Source organism: Pelophylax lessonae (assembly GCF_965119305.1).
Source record: "Pelophylax lessonae genome assembly, chromosome: 2".
NCBI classification, from domain to species: Eukaryota; Metazoa; Chordata; class Amphibia; order Anura; family Ranidae; genus Pelophylax; species Pelophylax lessonae.
The window spans coordinates 735,537,021-735,560,481 of record NC_138769.1 but is presented as its reverse complement, the minus strand read 5'-3'; the positions used below and the strand labels follow the sequence as shown (position 1 = coordinate 735,560,481).

The 23,461-nt window shown below is 43.8% G+C and overlaps 1 protein-coding gene across 1 annotated transcript in view; it reads right to left on the bottom strand.

Annotated features, from left to right (window-relative positions):
- Window positions 1-23,461, bottom strand: part of LOC309548345 (uncharacterized protein) — a gene marked incomplete at its 3' end in the record, with an annotated part of 179,444 nt that overhangs the window by 93,666 nt on the left and 62,317 nt on the right. Inside the window, exons 2-4 of the mRNA XM_082248282.1 lie at window positions 15,531-15,661; window positions 14,970-15,262; window positions 8,744-11,062 (exon numbers count right to left, since the gene is read on the bottom strand). Of these exons, the coding sequence (XP_082104408.1) occupies window positions 8,744-11,062; window positions 14,970-15,262; window positions 15,531-15,661 (2,743 nt within the window). The remainder of the gene's footprint in view (window positions 1-8,743; window positions 11,063-14,969; window positions 15,263-15,530; window positions 15,662-23,461) is intronic.

Sequence of the window (23,461 nt, the reverse complement as noted above, 5' to 3'; positions counted from 1 at the left end):
TGGTCCTTAAAAAAATCACCATAGGTGATGCTTTAAAATGTTTTAAGGGTTACCAGTTTAGAGTAACAGAGGAGGACTTTTTCTTGAATTATTGCTCTCGCTCTGGCGATCGCGGCGATACCTCTTAGTGCCGGTTCACACTTGTGCGATGCGGGAAGGCTGCGAATTTGCAGCCTGTTCCCGCATCGCAAACACACATCTGGCAGTTCACACTGCGATATGCGATATGCAGGGGTTATCAATTAAATGTTAATGACACCCCCAGTTTGATCGCACACTTATGTGTGGTTGGAACACCGTTTTCATTTGCGGGCGCGTTTTATGTATGCGTTTTCTTTTATGCACGAGCTCACGGTGAAGGGGGCACTTAATGTTTTTTCTGATTTATTTTATGTAGTTTTTTCTTTTTAGTACTGTTATTAAAAAAAAAAAATAATGGATCACTTTTATTGTAAACATCCCTTGTGACAGTAATAGGCAGTGACAGGTACTCTTTATGGAGGGATCGGGGGGAATGTGACAGTAATAGGCAGTGACAGGTACTCTTTATGGAGGGATCGGGGGGAATGTGACAGTAATAGCAGTGACAGGTACTCTTTATGGAGGGATCGGGGGGAATGTGACAGTAATAGGAGTGACAGGTACTCTTTATGGAGGGATCGGGGGGGAATGTGACAGTAATAGGAGTGACAGGTACTCTTTATGGAGGGATCGGGGGGAATGTTACAGTAATAGGCAGTGACAGGTACTCTTTATGGAGGGATCGGGGGGAATGTGACAGTAATAGGCAGTGACAGGTACTCTTTATGGAGGGATCGGGGGGAATGTGACAGTAATAGGCAGTGACAGGTACTCTTTATGGAGGGATCGGGGGGAATGTGACAATAATAGGAGTGACAGGTACTCTTTATAGAGGGATCGGGGGGAATGTGACAGTAATAGGCAGTGACAGGTACTCTTTATGGAGGGATTGGGGAGGAATGTGACAGTAATAGCCAGTGACAGGTACTCTTTATGGAGGGATCGGGGGGAATGTGACAGTAATAGGAGTGACAGGTACTCTTTATGGAGGGATCGGGAGGAATGTGACAGTAATAGGCAGTGACAGGTACTCTTTATGGAGGGATCGGGGAGGATGTGACAGTAATAGGAGTGACAGGTACTCTTTATGGAGGGATCGGGGGGAATGTGACAGTAATAGGCAGTGACAGGTACTCTTTATGGAGGGATCGGGGGGAATGTGACAGTAATAGGCAGTGACAGGTACTCTTTATGGAGGGATTGGGGAGGAATGTGACAGTAATAGCCAGTGACAGGTACTCTTTATGGAGGGATCGGGGGGAATGTGACAGTAATAGGAGTGACAGGTACTCTTTATGGAGGGATCGGGAGGAATGTGACAGTAATAGGCAGTGACAGGTACTCTTTATGGAGGGATCGGGGAGGATGTGACAGTAATAGGAGTGACAGGTACTCTTTATGGAGGGATCGGGGAGGATGTGACAGTAATAGGAGTGACAGGTACTCTTTATGGAGGGATCGGGGGGAATGTGACAGTAATAGCAGTGACAGGTACTCTTTATGGAGGGATCGGGGGGAATGTGACAGTAATAGGAGTGACAGGTCCTCTTTATGGAGGGATCGGGGGGAATGTGACAATAATAGGAGTGACAGGTACTCTTTATAGAGGGATCGGGGGGAATGTGACAGTAATAGGCAGTGACAGGTACTCTTTATGGAGGGATCGGGGGGAATGTGACAGTAATAGGAGTGACAGGTACTCTTTATGGAGGGATCGGGGGGAATGTGACAGTAATAGGAGTGACAGGTACTCTTTATGGAGGGATCGGGGGGAATGTGACAATAATAGGAGTGACAGGTACTCTTTATGGAGGGATCGGGGGGAATGTGACAGTAATAGGCAGTGACAGGTACTCTTTATGGAGGGATCGGGGGGAATGTGACAGTAATAGGCAGTGACAGGTACTCTTTATGGAGGGATCGGGGGAATGTGACAGTAATAGGCAGTGACAGGTACAGTGGCGGAGCTAGAGGGCTAGCTGGGGTGGCAATTGACACCCCAGACAAAGTTCTTGCCACCCCTGTTGCCACCCTGCTCATGGGCATCTGCAATTCCAAATTCCACACACAATATCTGTTTGCTTTTTGTGCAGCGCTGATCGCAAACTTGGTCTGTCCGCCGGCTCTGGCTCCCTCCTCTCCCCCTACTGTCCAGCAGCTACGGAGTTCTCTGCTCTGCCCAAGGCAGGACACTGCTTTCTCCTCCCGTCCCCTGATTGCATCCTGTGGGCGGAAGAGAGGAGGACAGCCACGGAGAGCACCTTCTTCTGTGTACAGAGCACTGCAGAGTAAGGGCAGAGCGTCCTGCAGGTTGTTTCCATAGGGCAGAGAAATCCAGCATTTTTCATTGGAATGAAAAAAAAAAAGTTGTGTGTGCAATCCCTGCTCCCCCGCCCCCTCCCCACATGCCAGCCTCCTGCTAACCTCTACAGTCAGCCATGTGTGTCCTATGGAGGGACAGAGCTGCAGAGAACCGACTGGCAGCATCCCTAGAAGTGACTAGCAGCATGGAGGACCCAAGCTGAGCCACTGCCCTCTATTACTGTACTAAAAGGTGGGAGGAAACAGCTTCAGAGTCCTACAGATGATAAGTGGATGATTGTAGCAGAGGAGAGCTTGCTTCATATCTGATAGCATGGATTTTAGAAAGGGGGGGGGGGGGGGGGAACAGGGTGTCTCAGTTATGTGTTACATAGAGATAGGGAAAAAATACACTAGCTTGTTGAGCTTCTTCAGCGCAACAAAATATGCTCTTTTATTGCTAATTCAAGTTAACAATAACCAAATTATAGGAAACCTAATGTGAAACAAGTAGGCTGTCATTGCTGTTTTTTTCTGAAAATGCTAGTTGCTTGGTTGGGATGCTGACCGCATTGTTCCGATTGGAACAGTGGAGGTATACAGATTGGGACATGTGAATTTTAGCAGACTTTCCTGACATTCATGTTTGAGGTCAGAATGTTATAAAGATAGTAAGTCAGCATAATACCAACTAACCATTATCAGGGAGAGGTTGGCAGTAAAGGGCTTATAGTTCACTAATCAGACCCAGCCCCCCTTTTCCCAAACACACAAATTCACAGAACTCTGCTAAGGGCTAGGGGTGTCATAAGTAAAGAGTAATATGCCTTATTATAGGTAACTTAGGAGGCACACCTGTTTTAGGCTGGGTTCACACTATTGCGATGACAGACATTGCATGTGATTCACACTGCATTGCTGTGCAGATCACATGCGATGTCTGTGCAATACAAATTTTGCCATACAGTTTGTGTGACTGAATTCATATCCCATTCAGACCAAAACAGTGCAGGACCCTTTTTTTGGTCCACACTGGAATCTGATCGCATGTTCACACCTATGCGATCCAATTCCTACACAATTTCAAAGTTCACACTGTGGTCTGATTCTCACCGGGAGTGTCATTAACTGTACATTGACATCCGCAGCGGTTCGCAGATGTCAGATTGAACCGCCAACGATTTAGGTGCAATGCAAAAACCCACACAGGAATCGCAGGATTTCCCGCATAACACCAGTGTGAACCCAGCCTGAACCTCTAAGGCCCCTTTCAAACTTGTGTGACTTGTCCTGCGATTTGGGATTGCAAAATTGCATGACAAGTCGTTCTCCATTATTTCCAATGAGTACCGTTCATATCTGTGCGACTTGAAGTCCCACCAACTTCAAAGTTTTTCCTGCACCACTTTGGCCCAATTTTAATGTGTTTTGAGGTCCAAAGACATAGACATAGCTTCAAGCCCAGTCAAAATTACATCAAAATCGCAATAAAATCCTTAAGTTGCACAAGTGTGAAAGAGGCCTAAAAGTCTTCACCCCTGTGCTGTAAGCACACAAATTGCACATGGTTTTCAGGTGGCCAATTAGGTCATATTCTGCAGGTAATACTGCCCACCAAACACTACAGGGGATTATTTATGCTATACTATGATACAAACCATCTCACCCTGGCATGTGTATACCTCCCATATACAAAACAATTTATCAAGATTTTTCCGTGTATCCAATATTTACTATAATCTGTACCCAGAACTAGCTACACGGTGTAATGCATATCAGGTCTGACCTGCGTACTACTCTCTAAGAATAAGAATGTGTGGTGTGTAGACATGCATAAGAGGAAGCCTGTCAGACCTGCTATGCCTTAGAATGTATACCTCCATATAGCTGCTTTTGCAACTTAGGGGGTCATTGGGGGATATGGTAGGGTCAAATCATTGCAGCACATGCTGTATCCAGCACATACATTTCAGCGCTGCATATGCTTCTCTGGGGGGGGGGTTGCGCTCTTGGGCATTTTCGCCCTGGGCACTAGTTGACCTTTTCCCACCACTGGTCACTGTCACTCAACTCCAGCTACCCTATATATACATATATACTGCTCACCCAGCTCCATCCTGCCAAAACCCCATAATTCATGCCTACCAAACTCCATCCTTATTGCCTGCCTTCTCGACTACATTCACTAGGAATGCCTGCCTACTAAACTCCACCCTGCCGCCACTTCATACTGCCTCCAACCAAACTCCATCTTACCCTGACCCTACCTACTGCCTACCTACCCAGCTCTCTACTGCCAGCCTAAATCCATCCTGCACCAAACCTGTACTGCCTGCCTATCCAACTGCCCTATATAGACTCTCACCCATCTCCATAGTGCCCCCACTCTATACTGCCTGCCAACTCAACTCTATCCTGCCTCCACCCCATACTTCATCCACCCAGAATGACTGCCTCCTTACGCAAGTCCATCCTAACCTGACCCTGTACTGCCTACCTACCCAGGTCTATACTAGAACCCTAAATCCATCCGCCTACACCCTGTACTGCCTGCCTAACCACCTACCCTATATAGACTACCTACCTATGTCCATCCTGCCTCCACCTCATTCTGCCTGCCAATCCAATTCTATATAGACTTCCCACCCACATACCCTGTTCACTGATCTTCTTTCTGTCTCTGCGCAACATTGCCACCCATTTTCACCCTGTCCACTTCCCTTATATAGCCTGAACCCAACTATATTCTGCCTCCGCATAACCTTTCCATTTCTGCCCACCTCCCATTTATAGAATATCCATCCACCTCCATCCTGCCCCTACAAACCCTGTCTTCCTGACTTCATCTTGCCTTCCTTCCCCTATATACTGTAGTGTGCCTATCCACCTCCATCCTGCCTCTACATAACCTGACCATCCATCTTCACCATTCTCATCTCCTTTATATAGACTGCCCACACACATTCAGGCTGACCAACTATCTTTATCCTGCCACGTTGTATATTGACCCCCCAAAATAATACCTTGCCACCCCTTTGCCACCCCTGTTTTAAAAGTCTAGCTCCGCCACTGCCTTGAAGGATTACATAATTACCACTTGCAATAGGCAGGCCACTCTTAATGAGCTCATCATAAAGTGAAAAGGACACAGCGGCCATTGTTGTAAAGGGCCAAACAAACACACAGCATCACAGGTCAGAAGATAAAGTTGGTAATGCGGGCTGGCTCTAGGGAGGAGATATGCAATTAGCAAAATGCCTTGATGGGTGAAAGTCAGCCTGAAGGAATGGACGGACATACTTTTACCTGTAACAGGCTGCTTGCACTGTTTCCAGTCATAATGGCACACCAAAAAACTCAGGCTCCATCTAGAGGTCTTTTTTTAAGGTTTATTACAGGTCTCAGACAAAAAAAAAGGAGGAGGGTTGAGGGTGCAGGATATCCAGGGCACACAAATCTTGGAGGACAGAAAAATAATAATTCACCAATAGCCGGCCCTTCAGCAGCAGGCTCAAAACTAATGCTGATAGAGAGGGCACAGCCAAGCACGCTCAAAACTAATGCTGATGGAGAGGGCACAGCCAAGTAAATCCATGACCCTGTGAAAGCAGTCACAGTCCTTCTGTAACACCTCCTGGCATTTAGCCCTCGATGAGTACCTCAGTACCTGTAGCTATAGGTGAAATTTTCTACTCGCAATGTTTAGGCAGCAGCTTCTGCCAAGTTCCCCTGCAACATTATTCCGTGAAGGTTTCCTTCTCCAGCCCAGCTTCAACAGGTAAATTTCCTAAGGCCTCCAGCATATGGCACCTGCGGAGGCCTAGTAATAGTTTCTCTAAAACACACATTCCTGGGGAGAAGCCCCAGGGGAGAGAGAGCACTCATCAGAAACTTCCAAATATTTATCTTCTCCCCAGCCACACATTCAGGTAAAACCTCTCAGGGATTAGCTAAGGTCCAATAAACATTCACAGGTCCAGTGATTGGTCCTCCTACACCATTTCTAGAAGCTTTTTCCAGCAGCAGACAAGAGCAATCAGCCACCATGTTTAAGGAAAAAAAAACAGCAGACCTAAAAAATAGAGAGCAGCTCAAGTGCGTACAGCTCAGCTATAACACTAAATTTAGCCAACCAAAAACTAGAGTATCCTGCAAATGTCATTCCGAAGCTCCATGATTAAAAGAACTGAAACCTAATTAATGAAAGTGGTGGGCCAGGGACAGTCAGTTTGAGGAGGAAGAGGCTAGATGATGCTGGACTTCGTCCAACCAGGAAATAAGGGTGGGGCTCTATCTGACTTGCTTCAGCTTCTAATGCACATTGTGGAGAAACTCAGTGTGCAGTGAAATCAGAGTAAGCCATTTCATTACAGAAGAAGAACCAGTACAATTGTGCAAGACTAAAGTGAAAGCCAGAGGTAATATTTAAATAGGTAGCATTGCTTCTTAGTGTACAGTCAGCTTGCGATCCATTCCATCAGACTCCTTTATCTGAAATATGATGATGTTTTGGGTGGTTGTGTTGTAGAAGAAAGCAGACCATGGTGTTGAGCGGTGAAAATATAATCCAAGTTTATTAAAATGTATATATGTGGCATTTTAACAACAGAAAAAAAAAGAGATATATTGTTTATATTTCAAGGATATATTTATATCATCTATGCTAAGAAACCGATTAACATATGACACACCCTTCATTACTACCAGCCAAACCCACTTATGTAATTACTCTTGGTTCAGCATTATCAGTGACCAGCTGCTGTGTCCAGGGAAGAAGCTAATGGAGCATAAGCTGTCCTTGACCATAATTTTTGGGGGGCCACAGGTGACAGTAGGGGTCTAATAGACCTATTATATTACCTTAAAGAGAACCTGTGATCAGCAATACATAATATAACTGAATACTAACCTTTATAGGTAAAAGTTGATCCAGGAAATATCCTCTTGGGGGATCAGGAAGGAATTTTCCCTTGCTGGAGCAAATTGGATCATGCTTTATTTTTTTCCCTTCTTCTGAGTTAACTGTGTAAATATATGGAGGGAGAAGACAGTGATGATCGGATGTGGCTATAGCTATCGATAATCGTAAGAGAATCAAGCAGACGGGTGGTACCCAAGTTGATTAAAATTGATTAACTTAGTACATTCTGCCTACCCTTTAACGGTTCAAATCTCGACCATTCCTGCTGAACCGACCAAGATTTGAAGCGTGTATGGCTGGCCTTAGGTGTTTAAGTCACTTCTGCTGTCAGATCTGCTATATCATCAATGGTTTAACTGATTATTTGCTCCATGACTTCAGTACACTGAGTCATCTTAAGCATCATTCCCCATCCCATTTATGAAGAGTTTGCTGTATGAAAAACATATCCACTCTAGAGATACTGGTTGCAGACAGCAATAGATCACTGTTGGAAGTGATCTGCTGCTGCATAGATGCCTGTGTGGGTCTGGATCTGATCTTCAATGACCAATTTCAGACACACCAAGAGAAAATAAAGTATATTAAAAAAAATTGAATTAATCTCTCCTAAAGTAAAAAGTGGATTATCACTTTGAGCTTTACCATTCCGCTACATTACATAAAAGTCACACTATTGTGATCTCATTTTTATCAGTGTACTTTGTTGATTATATTTTGAAATAAAGAATTTGGGGGTACATAAATTACCTAAATGCAGCGTTGGGAAAAAATACAGGGAAATGCTTTTTTTTTTTTTTTTTTCAAATTTTTACTATTTATTCCTAATAAAAGCCAAAAGAAATGAAAATATATGTATCCGAATTCCCTGCCAAATTAAAAGCGCTATATGTCCTGCAAAACTGAAGTATAATTAAATTTGGATTGACTATAATTTCTAAAGGAATAATGCACAGAACTGAGACATTCCCAAAAATAGAAAAAACATTTCTGGGAATCAAGGGGTTAAGTAGGATAGGGTTAAGGCCAGGGGACTAAAATAGTAAAATGTCATATTTCAATATTTATGTAATTATTGATTTTACCCCCAGTTACACCTTAGGGCTAACATCATAACATTTCTAGGATCAAATTTTGTTTTTCCAAAAAAAAAAAAAGAGCTCTGTCCACATAAGAGTCAATAAAGAGAACCCCAAATTGTAGGAATATGATCAAACACTAAAGCACTTTGTAAGTTGAGATCTCGTGCAGTTTTTAGTTTGGTTTTTAAAGTAGCATTATCATTTTTCACTAATTTGTGAAATGACATGAAGCGTAAACATAAAGAGACACCCGCAACCCTTTTCTTTAATTGTGGCCTCACTGCAGCTGAAGCTTGTGAATCCTTTGGTGTTTGATTAGCACTGCATTAATCATAAAAGCTTTGTCTCATTCTGGCTTCTCTCCAGTGTGGACTCTCTGGTGTCTGATAAGATTTACCTTCTGTATAAAAGCTATATCACATTCGGAACACTCATAAGGCTTCTCTCCGGTGTGAGTCCTTTGATGTCTGATAAGATTTTTATTCAGTGTAAAAGCTTTGCCACATTCCGAACACTGATATGGCTTCTCTCCTATATGAGCTTTCTGGTGTATAATAAAGTTTTCTTTACGTTTGAAAACTTTATCACATTCTGAACATTGAAATGGCTTCTCTCCAGAGTGAATTATCTGGTGTTTGATAAGGCCTTGCTTGCGTAAAAAATCTTTACCACACTCAGAACATTGATAAGGCTTCTCTCCAGTGTGAACCATCTTGTGACCGATAAACTCTGTCCAAAATCTAAAAGCTTTGTCACACTCAGAGCATTGATATGGCTTCTCTCCAGAGTGAACCCTCTGGTGTCTGATTAACACCTTCTTGCAGGTAAAAGCTTTGTCACACTCAGAACACTGATATGGCTTCTCTCCAGTGTGAATCCTCTCATGTATGATAAGCAAAGACTTCTCTGCATAAGCTTTGTCGCATTCTGAACACTGAAACGGCTTCTCTCCAGTGTGGACTCTCTGGTGTCTGATAAGACTTACCTTCTGTATAAAAGCTTTATCACATTCGGAACACTCATAAGGTTTCTCTCCGGTGTGAGTCCTTTGATGTCTTATAAAATCTTTATTCACTGTAAAAGCTTTGCCACATTCAGAACACTGATATGGCTGCTCTCCCTTGTGAGCCTTCTGGTGTGCAATAAAGCTTTGCTTATGTTTAAAAGCTTTATCACATTCTGAACATTGAAATGGCTTCTCTCCAGAGTGAATTATCTGGTGTATGATAAGGTTTCCCTTACGTGAAAAATCTTTACCACACTCAGAACATTGATAAGGCTTCTCTCCAGTGTGAACCATCTTGTGTCTGATAAACTCTGGCCGCATTGTAAAAGCTTTGTCACACTCAGAGCATTGATATGGCTTCTCTCCAGAGTGAAGCCTCTGGTGTCTGATAAACACCTTCTTGCAGGTAAAAGCTTTGTCACACTCAGAACACTGATATGGCTTCTCTCCAGTGTGAATCCTCTCATGTATGATAAGCAAAGACTTCACTGCAAAAGCTTTGTCGCATTCTGAACACTGAAATGGCTTCTCTTCAGTGTGAACCTTCTGGTGTCTGAAAAGCTTTGACTTATGTGAAAAAGCTTTATCACATTCAGAACAATGATATGGCTTCTCTCCAGTGTGAAGTATCTGGTGAATGGTAAGCTCTGAGTTCAATGCAAAAGTCATGTTACATACAGAACACTGATGTGGCTTCTCTCCTGTGTGAATTTTCTGATGTGTGATAAGGCTTTCAGTACGTCTAAAAGCTTTACCACATACAGAACATTGATATGGCTTCTCTCCAATGTGAATTCTCTGGTGTCTGATAAGAGCTGGCTTCAGTGTAAAAGCTTTGCCACATTCAGTACACTGATACGGCTTCTCTCCAGTGTGAATCCTCTGGTGTTGGATAAGCTGTTTCTTGGTTGCAAAAGCTTTGCCACATTCAGAACACTGATACGGCTTCTCTCCAGTGTGAATCTTCTGGTGTGAGATAAGTTGTGACTTCTGTTTAAAAGCTTTATCACATTCAGAACACTCATATGGCTTCTCTCCAGTGTGAATCATCCTATGCCTGATAAGACCTGTTTTTGTTGTAAAAGTGTTATCACATTCAGAACATTGAAATGGCTTCTCTCCAGTGTGAACCCACTGGTGTGCGATAAACTGTGCCTTCCGTGGAAAAGATTTGGCACATTTGGAGCACTGAAATGGATTATTTCCAGAGTGAATCCTCCTATGTACATTAAGGCCTTCCTTATATTTGAAAGTTTTGTCACATTCAGAACACTGATATGGCTTCTCTCCAGTGTGAACCCCCTGGTGTCTAATCAGATCTGCCTTCGCTATAAAAGCTTTGTCACATTCAGAACACTGAAATGGCTTCTCTCCAGTGTGAACCATTTTGTGTTTGGTAAGTATACCATTGGTTGTAAAAGATTTGTCACATTCAGAACGCTGATACAACTTCTCTCCAGTGTGGACTGTCTTGTGTGTGCTAAGATTTGACTTCATTTTATAAGCTGTCACATTCAGAACACAGAAATGGTTTCTCTCCAGTGTGAATATTCTGGTGTCTGAAAAGCTTTGACTTGTGCAAAAAAGCTTTATCACATTCCAAATAATGATACAGCTTCTCTTCACTGTAAACCTTCTGGTGTCTGGGTACGTTTGCCTTTTTGGTAAAATCTTTTGTCACATTCCAAACAAGAAATAGCTTTTGAAATGACTTCTCCTATGTATACATGGGCTGTAAAGCTATGGTCAATTCCAGAACACTGGTTGTCCTCTGAAGCCTGATCGATGTTAAAGGGCATCCAAAACATTGATGACATTAAGAACACCAATATTGCTTGTGTCCTGTGGGAATCCTCCAGTGAACAGCAATAAAGACTTTCAGTTCCTTAAAACACCGATATGGCTTGTTTCCTGTGGGACTTCGTTGTACTTATGAAGACCAACACTTAGTTGTACTTCTGAAGACCAACATGACAAAAAAATAAACAAATCGATTCTTCAGTCCACCTAAAGAGAAAAAAAAAAAGTAAATTCTATATAAAGGGATAAATAGAGTTGTTTTTATTTTTAATGTTAACTGTATAGGTATCAGCGTTGCTCCACGATATGCAAATATAAAGATAAAGTGCCAAGTGCAAATGCTTATGTCTCGAATATACCGAGGAAAGGTAGATACTGTTACTAATGCCACAAATGTGTTCTATGGATATCATTCTTCTGCAAGATGGGTGACAAAATGCTATACATACACATAACAATGTGTGAATAAATGAATCATATATAAATAAAATCACATATAAACAAATAAATAGGTGAATAAAGTGCCAAGTGAGAAAAATTCCTAATAATCCCAAGTTGATAGCTATACAAATATATCAGGTTGATAGATTCATCAAAAGTGCCAGTGCTTGGAATCTGAATAGTGGTGAGACACTCTGTGCTCTCCTCTTGTGTCCCCACTCACCGGAATGATGGAAAAGACGGGCATCTAATGCTATATAAGCATTTAAGAAGATGGTCTGTGTTCCTATATTTCTTCTTGATAAGACCAGATATATATATATCTTAATTGATTACTATTATGAGTCCTTATCCATATGGCTCCCGATGGAAGATATTCATAAAATTGAAAAAGAGATCTCCATAGTGTGAAAACATAAGCTGTAATTAACATAAAATCAATGCACTTACAAGTGAAAATGAAAAGATCAACTTCTAAAATCTTATGGCGAGTGCCGCCTCGGCATGCATTCCAACCACTGGAAGTGACGTCAGACGTTTGTTCCCCGCTTTACGTGATTCGCCCCCCCCCACCGGGCATCATCTGAAGCTGGGGTATCCTATGTGTGTCTGACTTTTATATTCAAGACTCCTCCTACTACACCCAATGCATCATCCTACAACCTATGATTAGGATGGAGTGATCGCTATATATCCGCCGCAAATGCCGCAGACTCCATCTTGGTACTCTATTCTATATATGTAAATTAGGGGTGTTGAATTTAATCGCAGTATCGATGCATCGCGATTCGACCACCCGCGATTCTGCATCGATGCTGCGACCGGCTTTAATCGATGTTCTAATGACACCATGAAGCCACGCCCCCTCCCTCTCCGCACAGCGATGGCTCTTTAAATTTCTTAGCCGCGCCCTCTTTTCCCGCCTCCCGCTGACGTCATCCCCAGTCGCCCGGCGTCGCTGCAAGAGGAGACACGAGGAGCGAGTGTCCCTGACTGTTGGAGAGGAGAGAATGAGATGGACTACACTACGGTGTGCAATGTTCACGTTTACACTTTACACATGCCTGATCCCTCCAGTAAGCTGACACTGCACTCCGCTTATCACATGCAGTGAGACACTTCCCGATCAGCAGCTGCACAGATTGGGAAATGTCTCACTGCCTGTGATTACCGGAGTGCAGTGTCGGCTTCCTGGCAGGATCGGGCACGTGAGGACTGTCATCTCTACTCTCGGACACTCAGTCTGCTGCGGGAGACTTGAGTGTCAGAGAAAACATCCCCCGCTCCCACATGCGCGCTGGTCCTACTCCTCCTCCTCCAGCGAGTGTCTGTCCTGACTCCTGACCATCTTCCAGCACGTGTCCATGTCCATCCTCCTCACACAGGCCTCTGTGGGCAGAGGGAGACCCCCGAGTGAGTGTCCCGGACCCCAACTCCCAGTCCTCCTTGGCTCAGGCGTCTGCAATCTGCAGTGACTGTCATCATCAGTGATCAGGTACTAATCTAAGTCTTCAAATACTATTACAAATGTTGTTGACATGACACTGCCAGGGGGAGCGGCAGAGCCAGGTGAGGGGGCGGACAGGGGGAGCACACTGAGGGAGAGGGGGAGCCGGACTATCCGTTATGGTCACAGCACCGGAGATTCTCCAACCCGGATATGCCTGAGGAGACCCCTATCCAATGCCATGTATATAATATATATCACATCCCTGATATCCCTGAGGAGACCTCCATACACCAGTGTATGGGGGTCTCCTCAGGGATATCAGGGATGTGATATATACATAGCGGTGTATGGGGGTCTCCTCAGGGATGTGATATATACATGGCGGTGTATGGAGGTCTCCTTAGGGATGTGATATATATGGTGATGTATGGAGGTCTCCTCAGGGATGTGATATATACATGGTGGTGTATGAAGGTCTCCTCAGGGATGCGATATATACATGGCGGTGTATGGAGGTCTCCTCAGGGATGTGATATGTACATGGTGGTGTAACACCACCGTGTATATATCACATCCCTGAGGAGACCCCCATACACCGCCATGTATATATCACATCCTGGATATCCCTGAGGAGACCTCCATACACTGCCATGTATATATCACATCCCGGATATCCCTGAGGAGACCTCCATACACCGCCATGTATTTATCACAACCCAGAGGACACCCCTATACACCGCCATGTATTTATCACATCCCTGAGGAGACCTCCTATGTTTGCAGTGCACTATGGGAAAGAAGACAAAAGCTGCTGTATGGTACTTATAGATAGAGACACATTTAGAAGTTGAGATTTAATACAATTAACTTTAAAGTTGCTCATTCTCCCAAACTCCTCAAACTCCTGTATAATTGCAGGTAGTGAATTATGGGGACGAGTAACAAACAACAATAGGTCATCTGCAATAAAGAGCCAAATTTGAATGAATAGGACCAGTTATAACCCCACATATAGACGGGTTATTCCGTAGAGCTACGGCTAAGTGCTCCATTGTCAGTACATACAAAAGAGGAGAGAGGGGGCACCCCTGCCGTGTCGCATTACGAATCCTAAATGAGGTAGATAACGAACCATTAATTTGAATTCTTGCAGAGGGAGAGGAGTACAAAGCCATAATCCTTGATATCATATGAGATCCCAACCCAATCTGTTGCAAAGTCAACCGAAGAAATTGCCAATCTACCCGGTCAAACGCCTTTTCGGCATCCACCGTAAGAAGGCACATTGGAATATTGCGGGAATGCGCATAATCCATCAGAAGAAGAGTCTTTAAAGTGTTATCTCTTACCTCCCGACCCCCAACAAACCCCACCTGATCCAAATGGATCAACTCGGGCATTACCAACTGCAGCCTATTTGCTAAAACTCTGGCATAGATTTTTAGGTCTACCCCAATCAAAGATATGGGGCGATAATTTGCACAGAAAGATGGGTCTTTGTCGGGTTTCGGGATAAGAGATATGTGAGCCTACAACGTTTGAGGTGCAAATAAAATGTCTTCTGACAGAGAATTAAACATTTTAGTCATGAAGGGAGCAAGAAGAGGAGAAAAAAATTTAAAAAATTTATGGGTAAAACCGTCTGGGCCTGGACTTTTCCCTGAAGGAGTGGTCGAGATCGCTCTCATCACCTCTTCTACTGTTATATGCGATTCAAGTTCTTCCACTACATCTCCTTCTAAACTCAAAAGAGCGGTCTTCATAATATAGGACCATTTATCTGCTTTCAAAATGGCATACTGATCTGAGGTCAGTGTTGATGGAATATTATATAAAGAGTGGTAAAATTCTTTAAAACGTTTGCCCGATATTATTAGGGGAAAATACGAATTCTCCAGTAGCATCACGGATATCAGTTATAAAAGTAAATGGAGACCTAGGATGCAGAGTCCTAGCTAAGGACTTCCCACACTTATCTTGAAATTTGTATTGATGCAAGGCTATTTTATCAGAATATCTGCGGGCAGATGTCTCATACAGTTCTCTGAGATGTAGACGAGCCGTTGATACATCAGCCAAAGATTGCATTGTGGGCGCTTCTTTATGTTCTGTTTCCAGGATACGGAGGCGTGTAACTGTGGCCTCCCTGGCCGCTGAACGTTCCCTCTTTAATCTAGACCCTACCAGAATAAAAAATCCACGTAGAACAGCCTTAAGCGCCTCCCATTGAATGGGGAGAGAAGTCTCATCAGAAGCATGGTCACTAAAAAAATTAGTAATAGTTTCCTCAATCAGATTTATACATTCTGGATTCATCAATAAAGTGTCATTTAAGCGCCAGCTCCATTTTCGTGTCGGTGAAGCCGGTAGGAGAAAATGTTCAAATACCTATTCAGATTGGTGGGAAAAGTTCCAAAAACGGGGGGGGGGGGGGGGGGAAGAAAACACATCCAGCTGGATAGCCCTGGATCTTCAAATAAGGGTAAAGACAGTAAAGGTCTGATAGTATAATGATGTGATTATAATATAAAGTTTTCTTCGCTATACCCAATGTCCTCAGAGATCCATGAGTAGGAGATCTAAAAGGGAGGAAAATGAGGAACAAATCTTGCAAACAGCCCAGCATGAATCCATAATATATATGTATTCGGGTCGATAGGATGAAACATACCATGCAACGTATACCAATAGCGAGCGTGCCCATCTCCTGCAAACATCCGGGAGTCCGTCCGCCTTAAGTACCCCTTCAACCCGGCGCGCAGCGCACGTCAGATAGACGTGACGCATGCACGCTGGGTCAGGTCCCCATCTGCGCAGGCCCCACACCGGCGCATGCGCAGTGCTACAACATGGATCAGCCACACTCCGCGGCTGTGTGTAGCCACATTGCCGGCCGAGGGGAGGGAATCCTGCCCATAGGCCGGCACGTCCGGGGACCACACATCCGTAGGGAGCTCTGGAAAACAACACCCCCCCCCAGCCAATAGGGGAAATGGCGCAAGAAGAGCACACACCTCGTACACCAGACAGGGAAAGTTCCACATGCATTGCAACAGTATTCTAGAGTAAAAAATCTAAATGAGCAAGAAAGGTAAATAGTTATCCAAAAATCACTGTATAACACCTTCATACATATAATGCAGTAGTATATTGTGCAATCATAAAGACCACATGATCGCTCTCACATAATACAGTTCACCATATGTCCATGTAGTACTGATACCACATAGGCATGCATAATGTAATCATAACATATTTTTACTGGTGTGGACAGTTTACAATCATTATAAATATATTCTAGGGAATAACAAAAAATTACTAAAATCGATATATACAATCAAACAAAAAAGTATATTGATCTTTTTCTTCCCATATCCACCGCGTTTGATCAGTAAGGTCACCGGCCGGGAACAGCCACCAGCAACCGCCGAAACAGAACTCGAGTGAATGTACACCGATTGGGTTAATCAGATGTCAGCCCGATTGGATGAAAAATCTGGGTGAAGCTACTAGATGGGATTCTAGCCCAAAAAGGGTTTGTAAGTCAGTATCTCATTTATTCCTGGAGGCTTTGTGGCCTCCAGGAATTCGATCCAGTATGTTTCCTTTTGCATTATACGCTTATCCCTGTTACCCCCTCGGGGGTCTGGGGGTATCACTTCCAGGACAAAAAAAGGAAACTACTGTGTTATCGTAGCTATGGTGTAAACCTATGTGACAAGTCACACTGGTTTGGATGGTCCCTCCCTCCGAATAATAAATATGGTCTCCTATGCGTTGGCTCAGTTTGTGTATGGTTTTCCCGACATAAAAAGCCCCGCATTTGCATGTCATAAGGTAAACTAGGCCTTGAGTGTTACAGTCAGCATGTTGTTTAGACTGCAACCACTTACTGTTGGGTAAATGAGTCCCTGTTCCAGTTAGGACCCAGGGGCATTTATTACATGACCCACATGGGTAATTTCCCTTCTTTGTATTCTTTTTGTCAGCTTGGGTGGTATAGTGACTGTTTCGGCGGTTGCTGGTGGCTGTTCCCGGCCGGTGACCTTACTGATCAAACGCGGTGGATATGGGAAGAAAAAGATCTTTTTGTTTGATTGTATATATCGATTTTAGTAATTTTTTTGTTGTTCCCTAGAATGTATTTATAATGATTGTAAACTACTCACACCAGTAAAAATATGTTATGATTACATTATGCATGCCTATGTGGTATCAGTACTACATGGACATATGGTGAACTGTATTATGTGAGTGCGATCATGTGGTCTTTATGATTGCACAATATACTACTACATTATATGTATGAATACATCATGCGCTATTTCACTAAGGTGTTATACAGTGATTTTTGGATAACTATTTAACTTTGTTGCTCATTTAGATTTTTTACTCTAGAATACTGTTGCAATGCATGTGGAACTTTCCCTGTCTGGTGTACGAGGTGTGTGCTCTTCTTGTGCCATTTCCCCTATTGGCTGGGGGGGGGGGGGGTGGTTTCCAGAGCTTCCTACGGATGTGTGGTCCCCGGACGTGCCGGCCTATGGGCAGGATTCCCTCCCCTCGGCCGGCATTGTGGTTACACACAGCCGCGGAGTGTGGCTGATCCATGTTGTAGCACTGCGAATGCTCTGGTTTGGGGCCTGCGCAGTTGGGGACCTGACCCGGCGTGCATGCGTCATGTCTATCTGACGTGCGCTGCGCGCCGGGTTGAAGGGGTACTTAAGGCGGACGGACTCCCGGATGTTTGCAGGAGATGGGCACGCTCGCTATTGGGATACGTTGCATGGTATGTTTCATCCTATCGACCCGAATACATATATATTATGGATTCATGCTGGGCTGTTTGCAACATTTGTTCCTCATTTTCCTCTCTTTTAGATCTCCTACTCATGGATCTCTGAGGACATTGGGTATAGCGAAGAAAACTTTATATTATAATCACATCATTATACTATCAGACCTTTACTGTCTTTACCCTTATTTGAAGATCCAGGGCTATCCAGCTGGATGTGTTTTCTCCCCCCCTCCCCCCGTTTTTGGAACTTTTCCCGCCAATCTGAATATGTATTTGAACATTTAAACAATCCAGCCTTATATCATTTCTGTGTCCACATCGGACCTTTTATACCCAGATATACAGTGGGTACGGAAAGTATTCAGACCCCCTTAAATTTTTCACTCTTTGTTATATTGCAGCCATTTGCTAAAATCATTTAGGTTCATTCTTCTTCCTCATGAATGTACACATAGCACCCCATACTGACAGAAAAACACAGAATTGTTGACATTGTTGCAGATTTATTAAAAAAGAAAAACTGAAATATCACATGGTCCTAAGTATTCAGACCCTTAGCTCAGTATTTAGTAGAAGCCCCCTTTTGATCTAATACAGCCAGGAGTCTTTTTGGGAAAGATGCAACAAGTCTTTCACACCTGGATTTGGGGATCCTCTGCCATTCCTCCTTGCAGATCCTCTCCAGTTCTGTCAGGTTGGATGGTAAACGTTGGTGGACAGCCATTTTTAGGTCTCTCCAGAGATGCTCAATTGGGTTTAAGTCAGGGCTCTGGCTGGGCCATTCAAGAACAGTCACGGAGTTGTTGTGAAGCCACTCCTTCGTTATTTTAGCTGTGTGCTTAGGGTCATTGTCTTGTTGGAAGGTAAACCTTCGGCCCAGTCTGATGTCCAGAGCACTCTGGAGAAGGTTTTTGTCCAGGATATCCCTGTACTTGGCCGCATTCATCTTTCCCTCGATTGCAACCAGTCGTCCTGTCCCTGCAGCTGAAAAACACCCCCACAGCATGATGCTGCCACCACCATGCTTCACTGCTGGGACTGTATTGGACAGGTGATGAGCAGTGCCTGGTTTTCTCCACACATACCGCTTAGAATTAAGGCCAAAAAGTTCTATTTTGGTCTCATCAGACCAGAGAATCTTATTTCTCACCATCTTGGAGTCCTTCAGGTGTTTTTTAGCAAACTCCATGCGGGCTTTCATGTGTCTTACACTGAGGAGAGGCTTCCGTCGGGCCACTCTGCCATAAAGCCCCGACTGGTTGAGGGCTGCAGTGATGGTTGACTTTCTACAACTTTCTCCCATCTCCTGACTGTATCTCTGGAGCTCAGCCACAGTGATCTTTGGGTTCTTCTTTACCTCTCTCACCAAGGCTCTTCTCCCCCGATAGCTCAGTTTGGCCAGACGGCCAGCTCTAGGAAGGGTTCTGGTCGTCCCAAACGTCTTCCATTTGAGGATTATGGAGGCCACTGTGCTCTTAGGAACCTTAAGTGCAGCAGAAATCTTTTTGTAACCTTGGCCAGATCTGTGCCTTGCCACAATTCTGTCTCTGAGCTCTTCAGGCAGTTCCTTTGACCTCATGATTCTCATTTGCTCTGACATGCATTGTGATCTGGAAGGTCTTATATAGACAGGTGTGTGGCTTTCCTAATCAAGTCCAATCAGTATAATCAAACACAGCTGGACTCAAATGAAGGTGTAGAACCATCTCAAGGATGATCAGAAGAAATGGAAAGCACCTGAGTTAAATATATGAGTGTCACAGCAAAGGGTCTGAATACTTAGGACCATGTGATATTTCAGTTTTTCTTTTTTAATAAATCTGCAACAATGTCAACAATTCTGTGTTTTTCTGTCAGTATGGGGTGCTATGTGTACATTCATGAGGAAGAAGAATGAACTTAAATGATTTTAGCAAATGGCTGCAATATAACAAAGAGTGAAAAATTTAAGGGGGTCTGAATACTTTCCGTACCCACTGTATGTTTTTTAAAACAGGGATCTTCGCTGGCGTTTACATAGCAGCCTGCAAATGTCCAAGTAGTGTCTATCGCAACACTCATACCAGCTTTTATGCCCAGGTATTTATTACAATGCTGGGCATGTGATGGAGTCTCTTTCCCTCTGTTTTCTCACGCTCTTCTCAATACACCTAGTATCCTCCGTTTTGTGCTTTTTGCCAAAAGGCTTGTAGACTCTATCATCTGTGACATAGTATTTCCACATCTGTGTATACACATACAGATTTTTGACACACTTAGAATATATTCATTTCTCTCTCTCACTGGTGGTTCGGTCTGCTTGTGTTTCCTCCTTCCACATCCATGGGTGAGGCGTTTCCTGGGCACCTACTCCCTATGCCGACCAGTGAATTGGCGTGGGGGAAGGTTTGGGCGCACACGGTCACACCAGTTTCACATGCATGATTAATATATTGTGATGATAACCTTTGCAATTTGTATTATACAGGAAAATAAAGGCAAAATTGTTTTAATATGACATATACCCCTGAAGAAGCGGATCATTCAAGACCACGAAACATGTCGGGTTGATATCCGGTGCTCTTTCTCATTGGATATATTGTACACAATACCTTGCCTCATTTACTATACCTGTATGTATTTGTATTTGTATACCTTTCTAAAAAAATGTTTTTTGATTACTGTTTTTAATGTTGTATCAATAAATATTTGATCATTTTAATCCTTAGCTATGGTACCAATTTAAAAATCCCACTAGCCCTCCCACTTAGTTCTTCTTTTTGCTCCCCTCTTTTCCACCCTTTACCCTCATCCCTCCCCCCCCTTTTTCTTCCTCTCCTTTCCCCCATTTTTCCCTCCTTTTCTCTTTCCCCTTTCTCCTCCCTTTTTTCTGTGCTTCTTGTTTTTCTCTGTTTCCCTCCTGATCTCTCATCTGTTTTCTCCAGGTGACTGGCTCTGGCCTATCATAGGCTGCCTATCCCTGCTACATTCTCATTGGGGTCTCTCCCATTTGTTCATAGACCATTGAGACCTGTGATCCTATATAGAAGGATCACAGGTGGCCTGAGAATCATTTCAGAGAGAAGAACGGTCAGCTGTGTTTACAATAGCTGACCGTTCTCTCTCAGCGGGGAGCGATCGCGGGTGGTTGGAGTCAATCGTGGCCGCCGGCCACATGGATCGGCATCCCTACTGCCTAGTGTGGGAGGGAGCGCGCCACCGGCGGCGCACGCTCGCCCCCCCCCCCCAGCACCACACGCGCGACCGATGTAGTACTACGTCGGTTCGTGCAGCTGAGCCAGCCTGCCGTAGTAAAACTGCGGCGAGCGGTCGGCAAGTGGTTAAAAGAAATATATATATTTGTGAGATAGTGCACGTGTGTGTGTATGTATATATATATATATATATATATATATATATATATATATATATATATGTGTGTGTATGTACACACACGCACGCGCATATATATATATATATATATATATATATTTATTAGTGCATATATATATATATATATACATATATATATAGATATGTATATATCTATATATATATAGATATATACATATACATATATATATGCGCGTGCGTGCGTGTACATACACACACACACACATATATACATACATACATATATATATATATATATATATATATATATATATATATATATATACACACACACATACATACATACATACATACATACACACAGTATCTCACAAAAGTAAGTACACCCCTCACATTTTCGTAAATATTTCATTCTAGCTTTTCACGTGACAACACTGAAGAAATGACACTTTGCTACAATGTAAAGTAGTGAGTGTACAGCTTGTATAACAGTGTAAATTTGCTGTCCCCTCAAAATAACTCAACACACAGCCATTAATGTCTAAACCGCTGGCAACAAAAGTGAGTACACCCCTAAGTGGCAATGTCCTAATTGGGCCCAAAGTGTCAATATTTTGTGTGGCCACCATTATTTTCCAGCACTGCCTTAACCCTATTGGGCATGGAGTTCCCCGGAGCTTCACAGGTTGCCACTGGAGTCCTCTTCCACTCCACCATGACGACATCACAGAGCTGATGGATGTTAGAGACCTTCGCTCCTCCACCTTCTGTTTGAGGATGCCCTACAGATGCTCAATAGGGTTTAGGTCTGGAGACATGCTTGGCCAGTCCATCACCTTTACCCTCAGCTTCTTTAGCAAGGCAGTGGTCGTCTTGAAGGAGTATTTGGGGTCATTATGTTGGAATACTGCCCTGCGGCCCAGTCTCTGAAGGGAGGGGATCATGCTCTGCTTCAGTATGTCACAGTACATGTTGGCATTCATGGTTCTCTCAATGAACTGTAGCTCCCCAGTGCCGGCAGCACTCATGCAGCCCCAAATTATGACACTCCCACCACCATGCTTGACTGTAGGCAAGACACACTTGTCTTTGTACTCCTCACCTGGTTGCCGCCACACACGCTTGACATCATCTGAACTAGATAAGTTTATCTTGGTCTCATAAGACCACAGGACATGGTTCCAGTAATCCATGTCCTTAGTCTGCTTGTCTTCAGCAACGGTTCATGAACGTTATCCGCAAACTTTCTCAAATGTTCGCATACTGCAAGTTCGCGGCGAGCCCCATTGACTTTAATGGCAAAACCTTCAGGTCATATTTTCAGCCACAAAACACTAACTAGCTGTGCACAAATAGTCCCACAACATGGACGCTCTCATAAAAGAACTATTAAGCGAGTCTGAGACCCACTAATAATGTAATAGCTCTGCCTAAATCAGCCAGAAATGACAGCAGCCGTTAAATACATGTCAAATACATATAGGGTCCATTCACACGTCGGTAAAATGGGCCTGCATCCCTTCCACAATTTAGCAGAACTGCCTGTGAATGCAAAGCTGAAAGGAGTGCAGGTCCAGTGTGGCTCTTGGCTTCCAGGCACAATAGACACAGCATGGCAAAGTCTCACCTGGCATGTTGAATAGGTTCTGGGCATCTTGGGCGGCGCAGCGGAAAAGGAGGAGTCAGCCGAGAAGGAGAGGGAGGATGGAGTAGGAGGAGGAGAAGAGGCAGGCCTGCATGCAATTTGTGGCGGTAAAACCAAATCTACACGGGTTACATGCTTGAGGGTCGTCAGAAGGTTCACCCAGTGGGCAGTAAAAGTTATATACCTTCCCTGCCCGTGTTTGCTAGACTACATGTCTGTGGTCAGATGTATCTGGGCACCGACACTGTGTGCCAGAGATACATTCACTTGCCACTGAACATGGCCATTTAGCTCTGGTATGCCCTTCTGCGAGAAATATTTCCTCCCTGGGACCTTCCATTGTGGTGTTCCAATGGCCACAAATTTCCGAAAGGCCTCTGAGTCAACCAGTTGACATGGCAGTAGTTGGCGGGCTATCAGTTCCGACAAGCCAGTTGTCAACCGTTGGGCAAGAGGGTTATCCGGCGTCATCATGTTTTTACGCTCCAACATTTGGGACACGGAAGCCTGCCTTTTCCAGAAAAATGTGAGGACGGCATGATGGAAGGTGGAGTGGAGGACAATTGTGAGGAGAGAGGAGAAGAAGAGACTGGACGGTGAGAG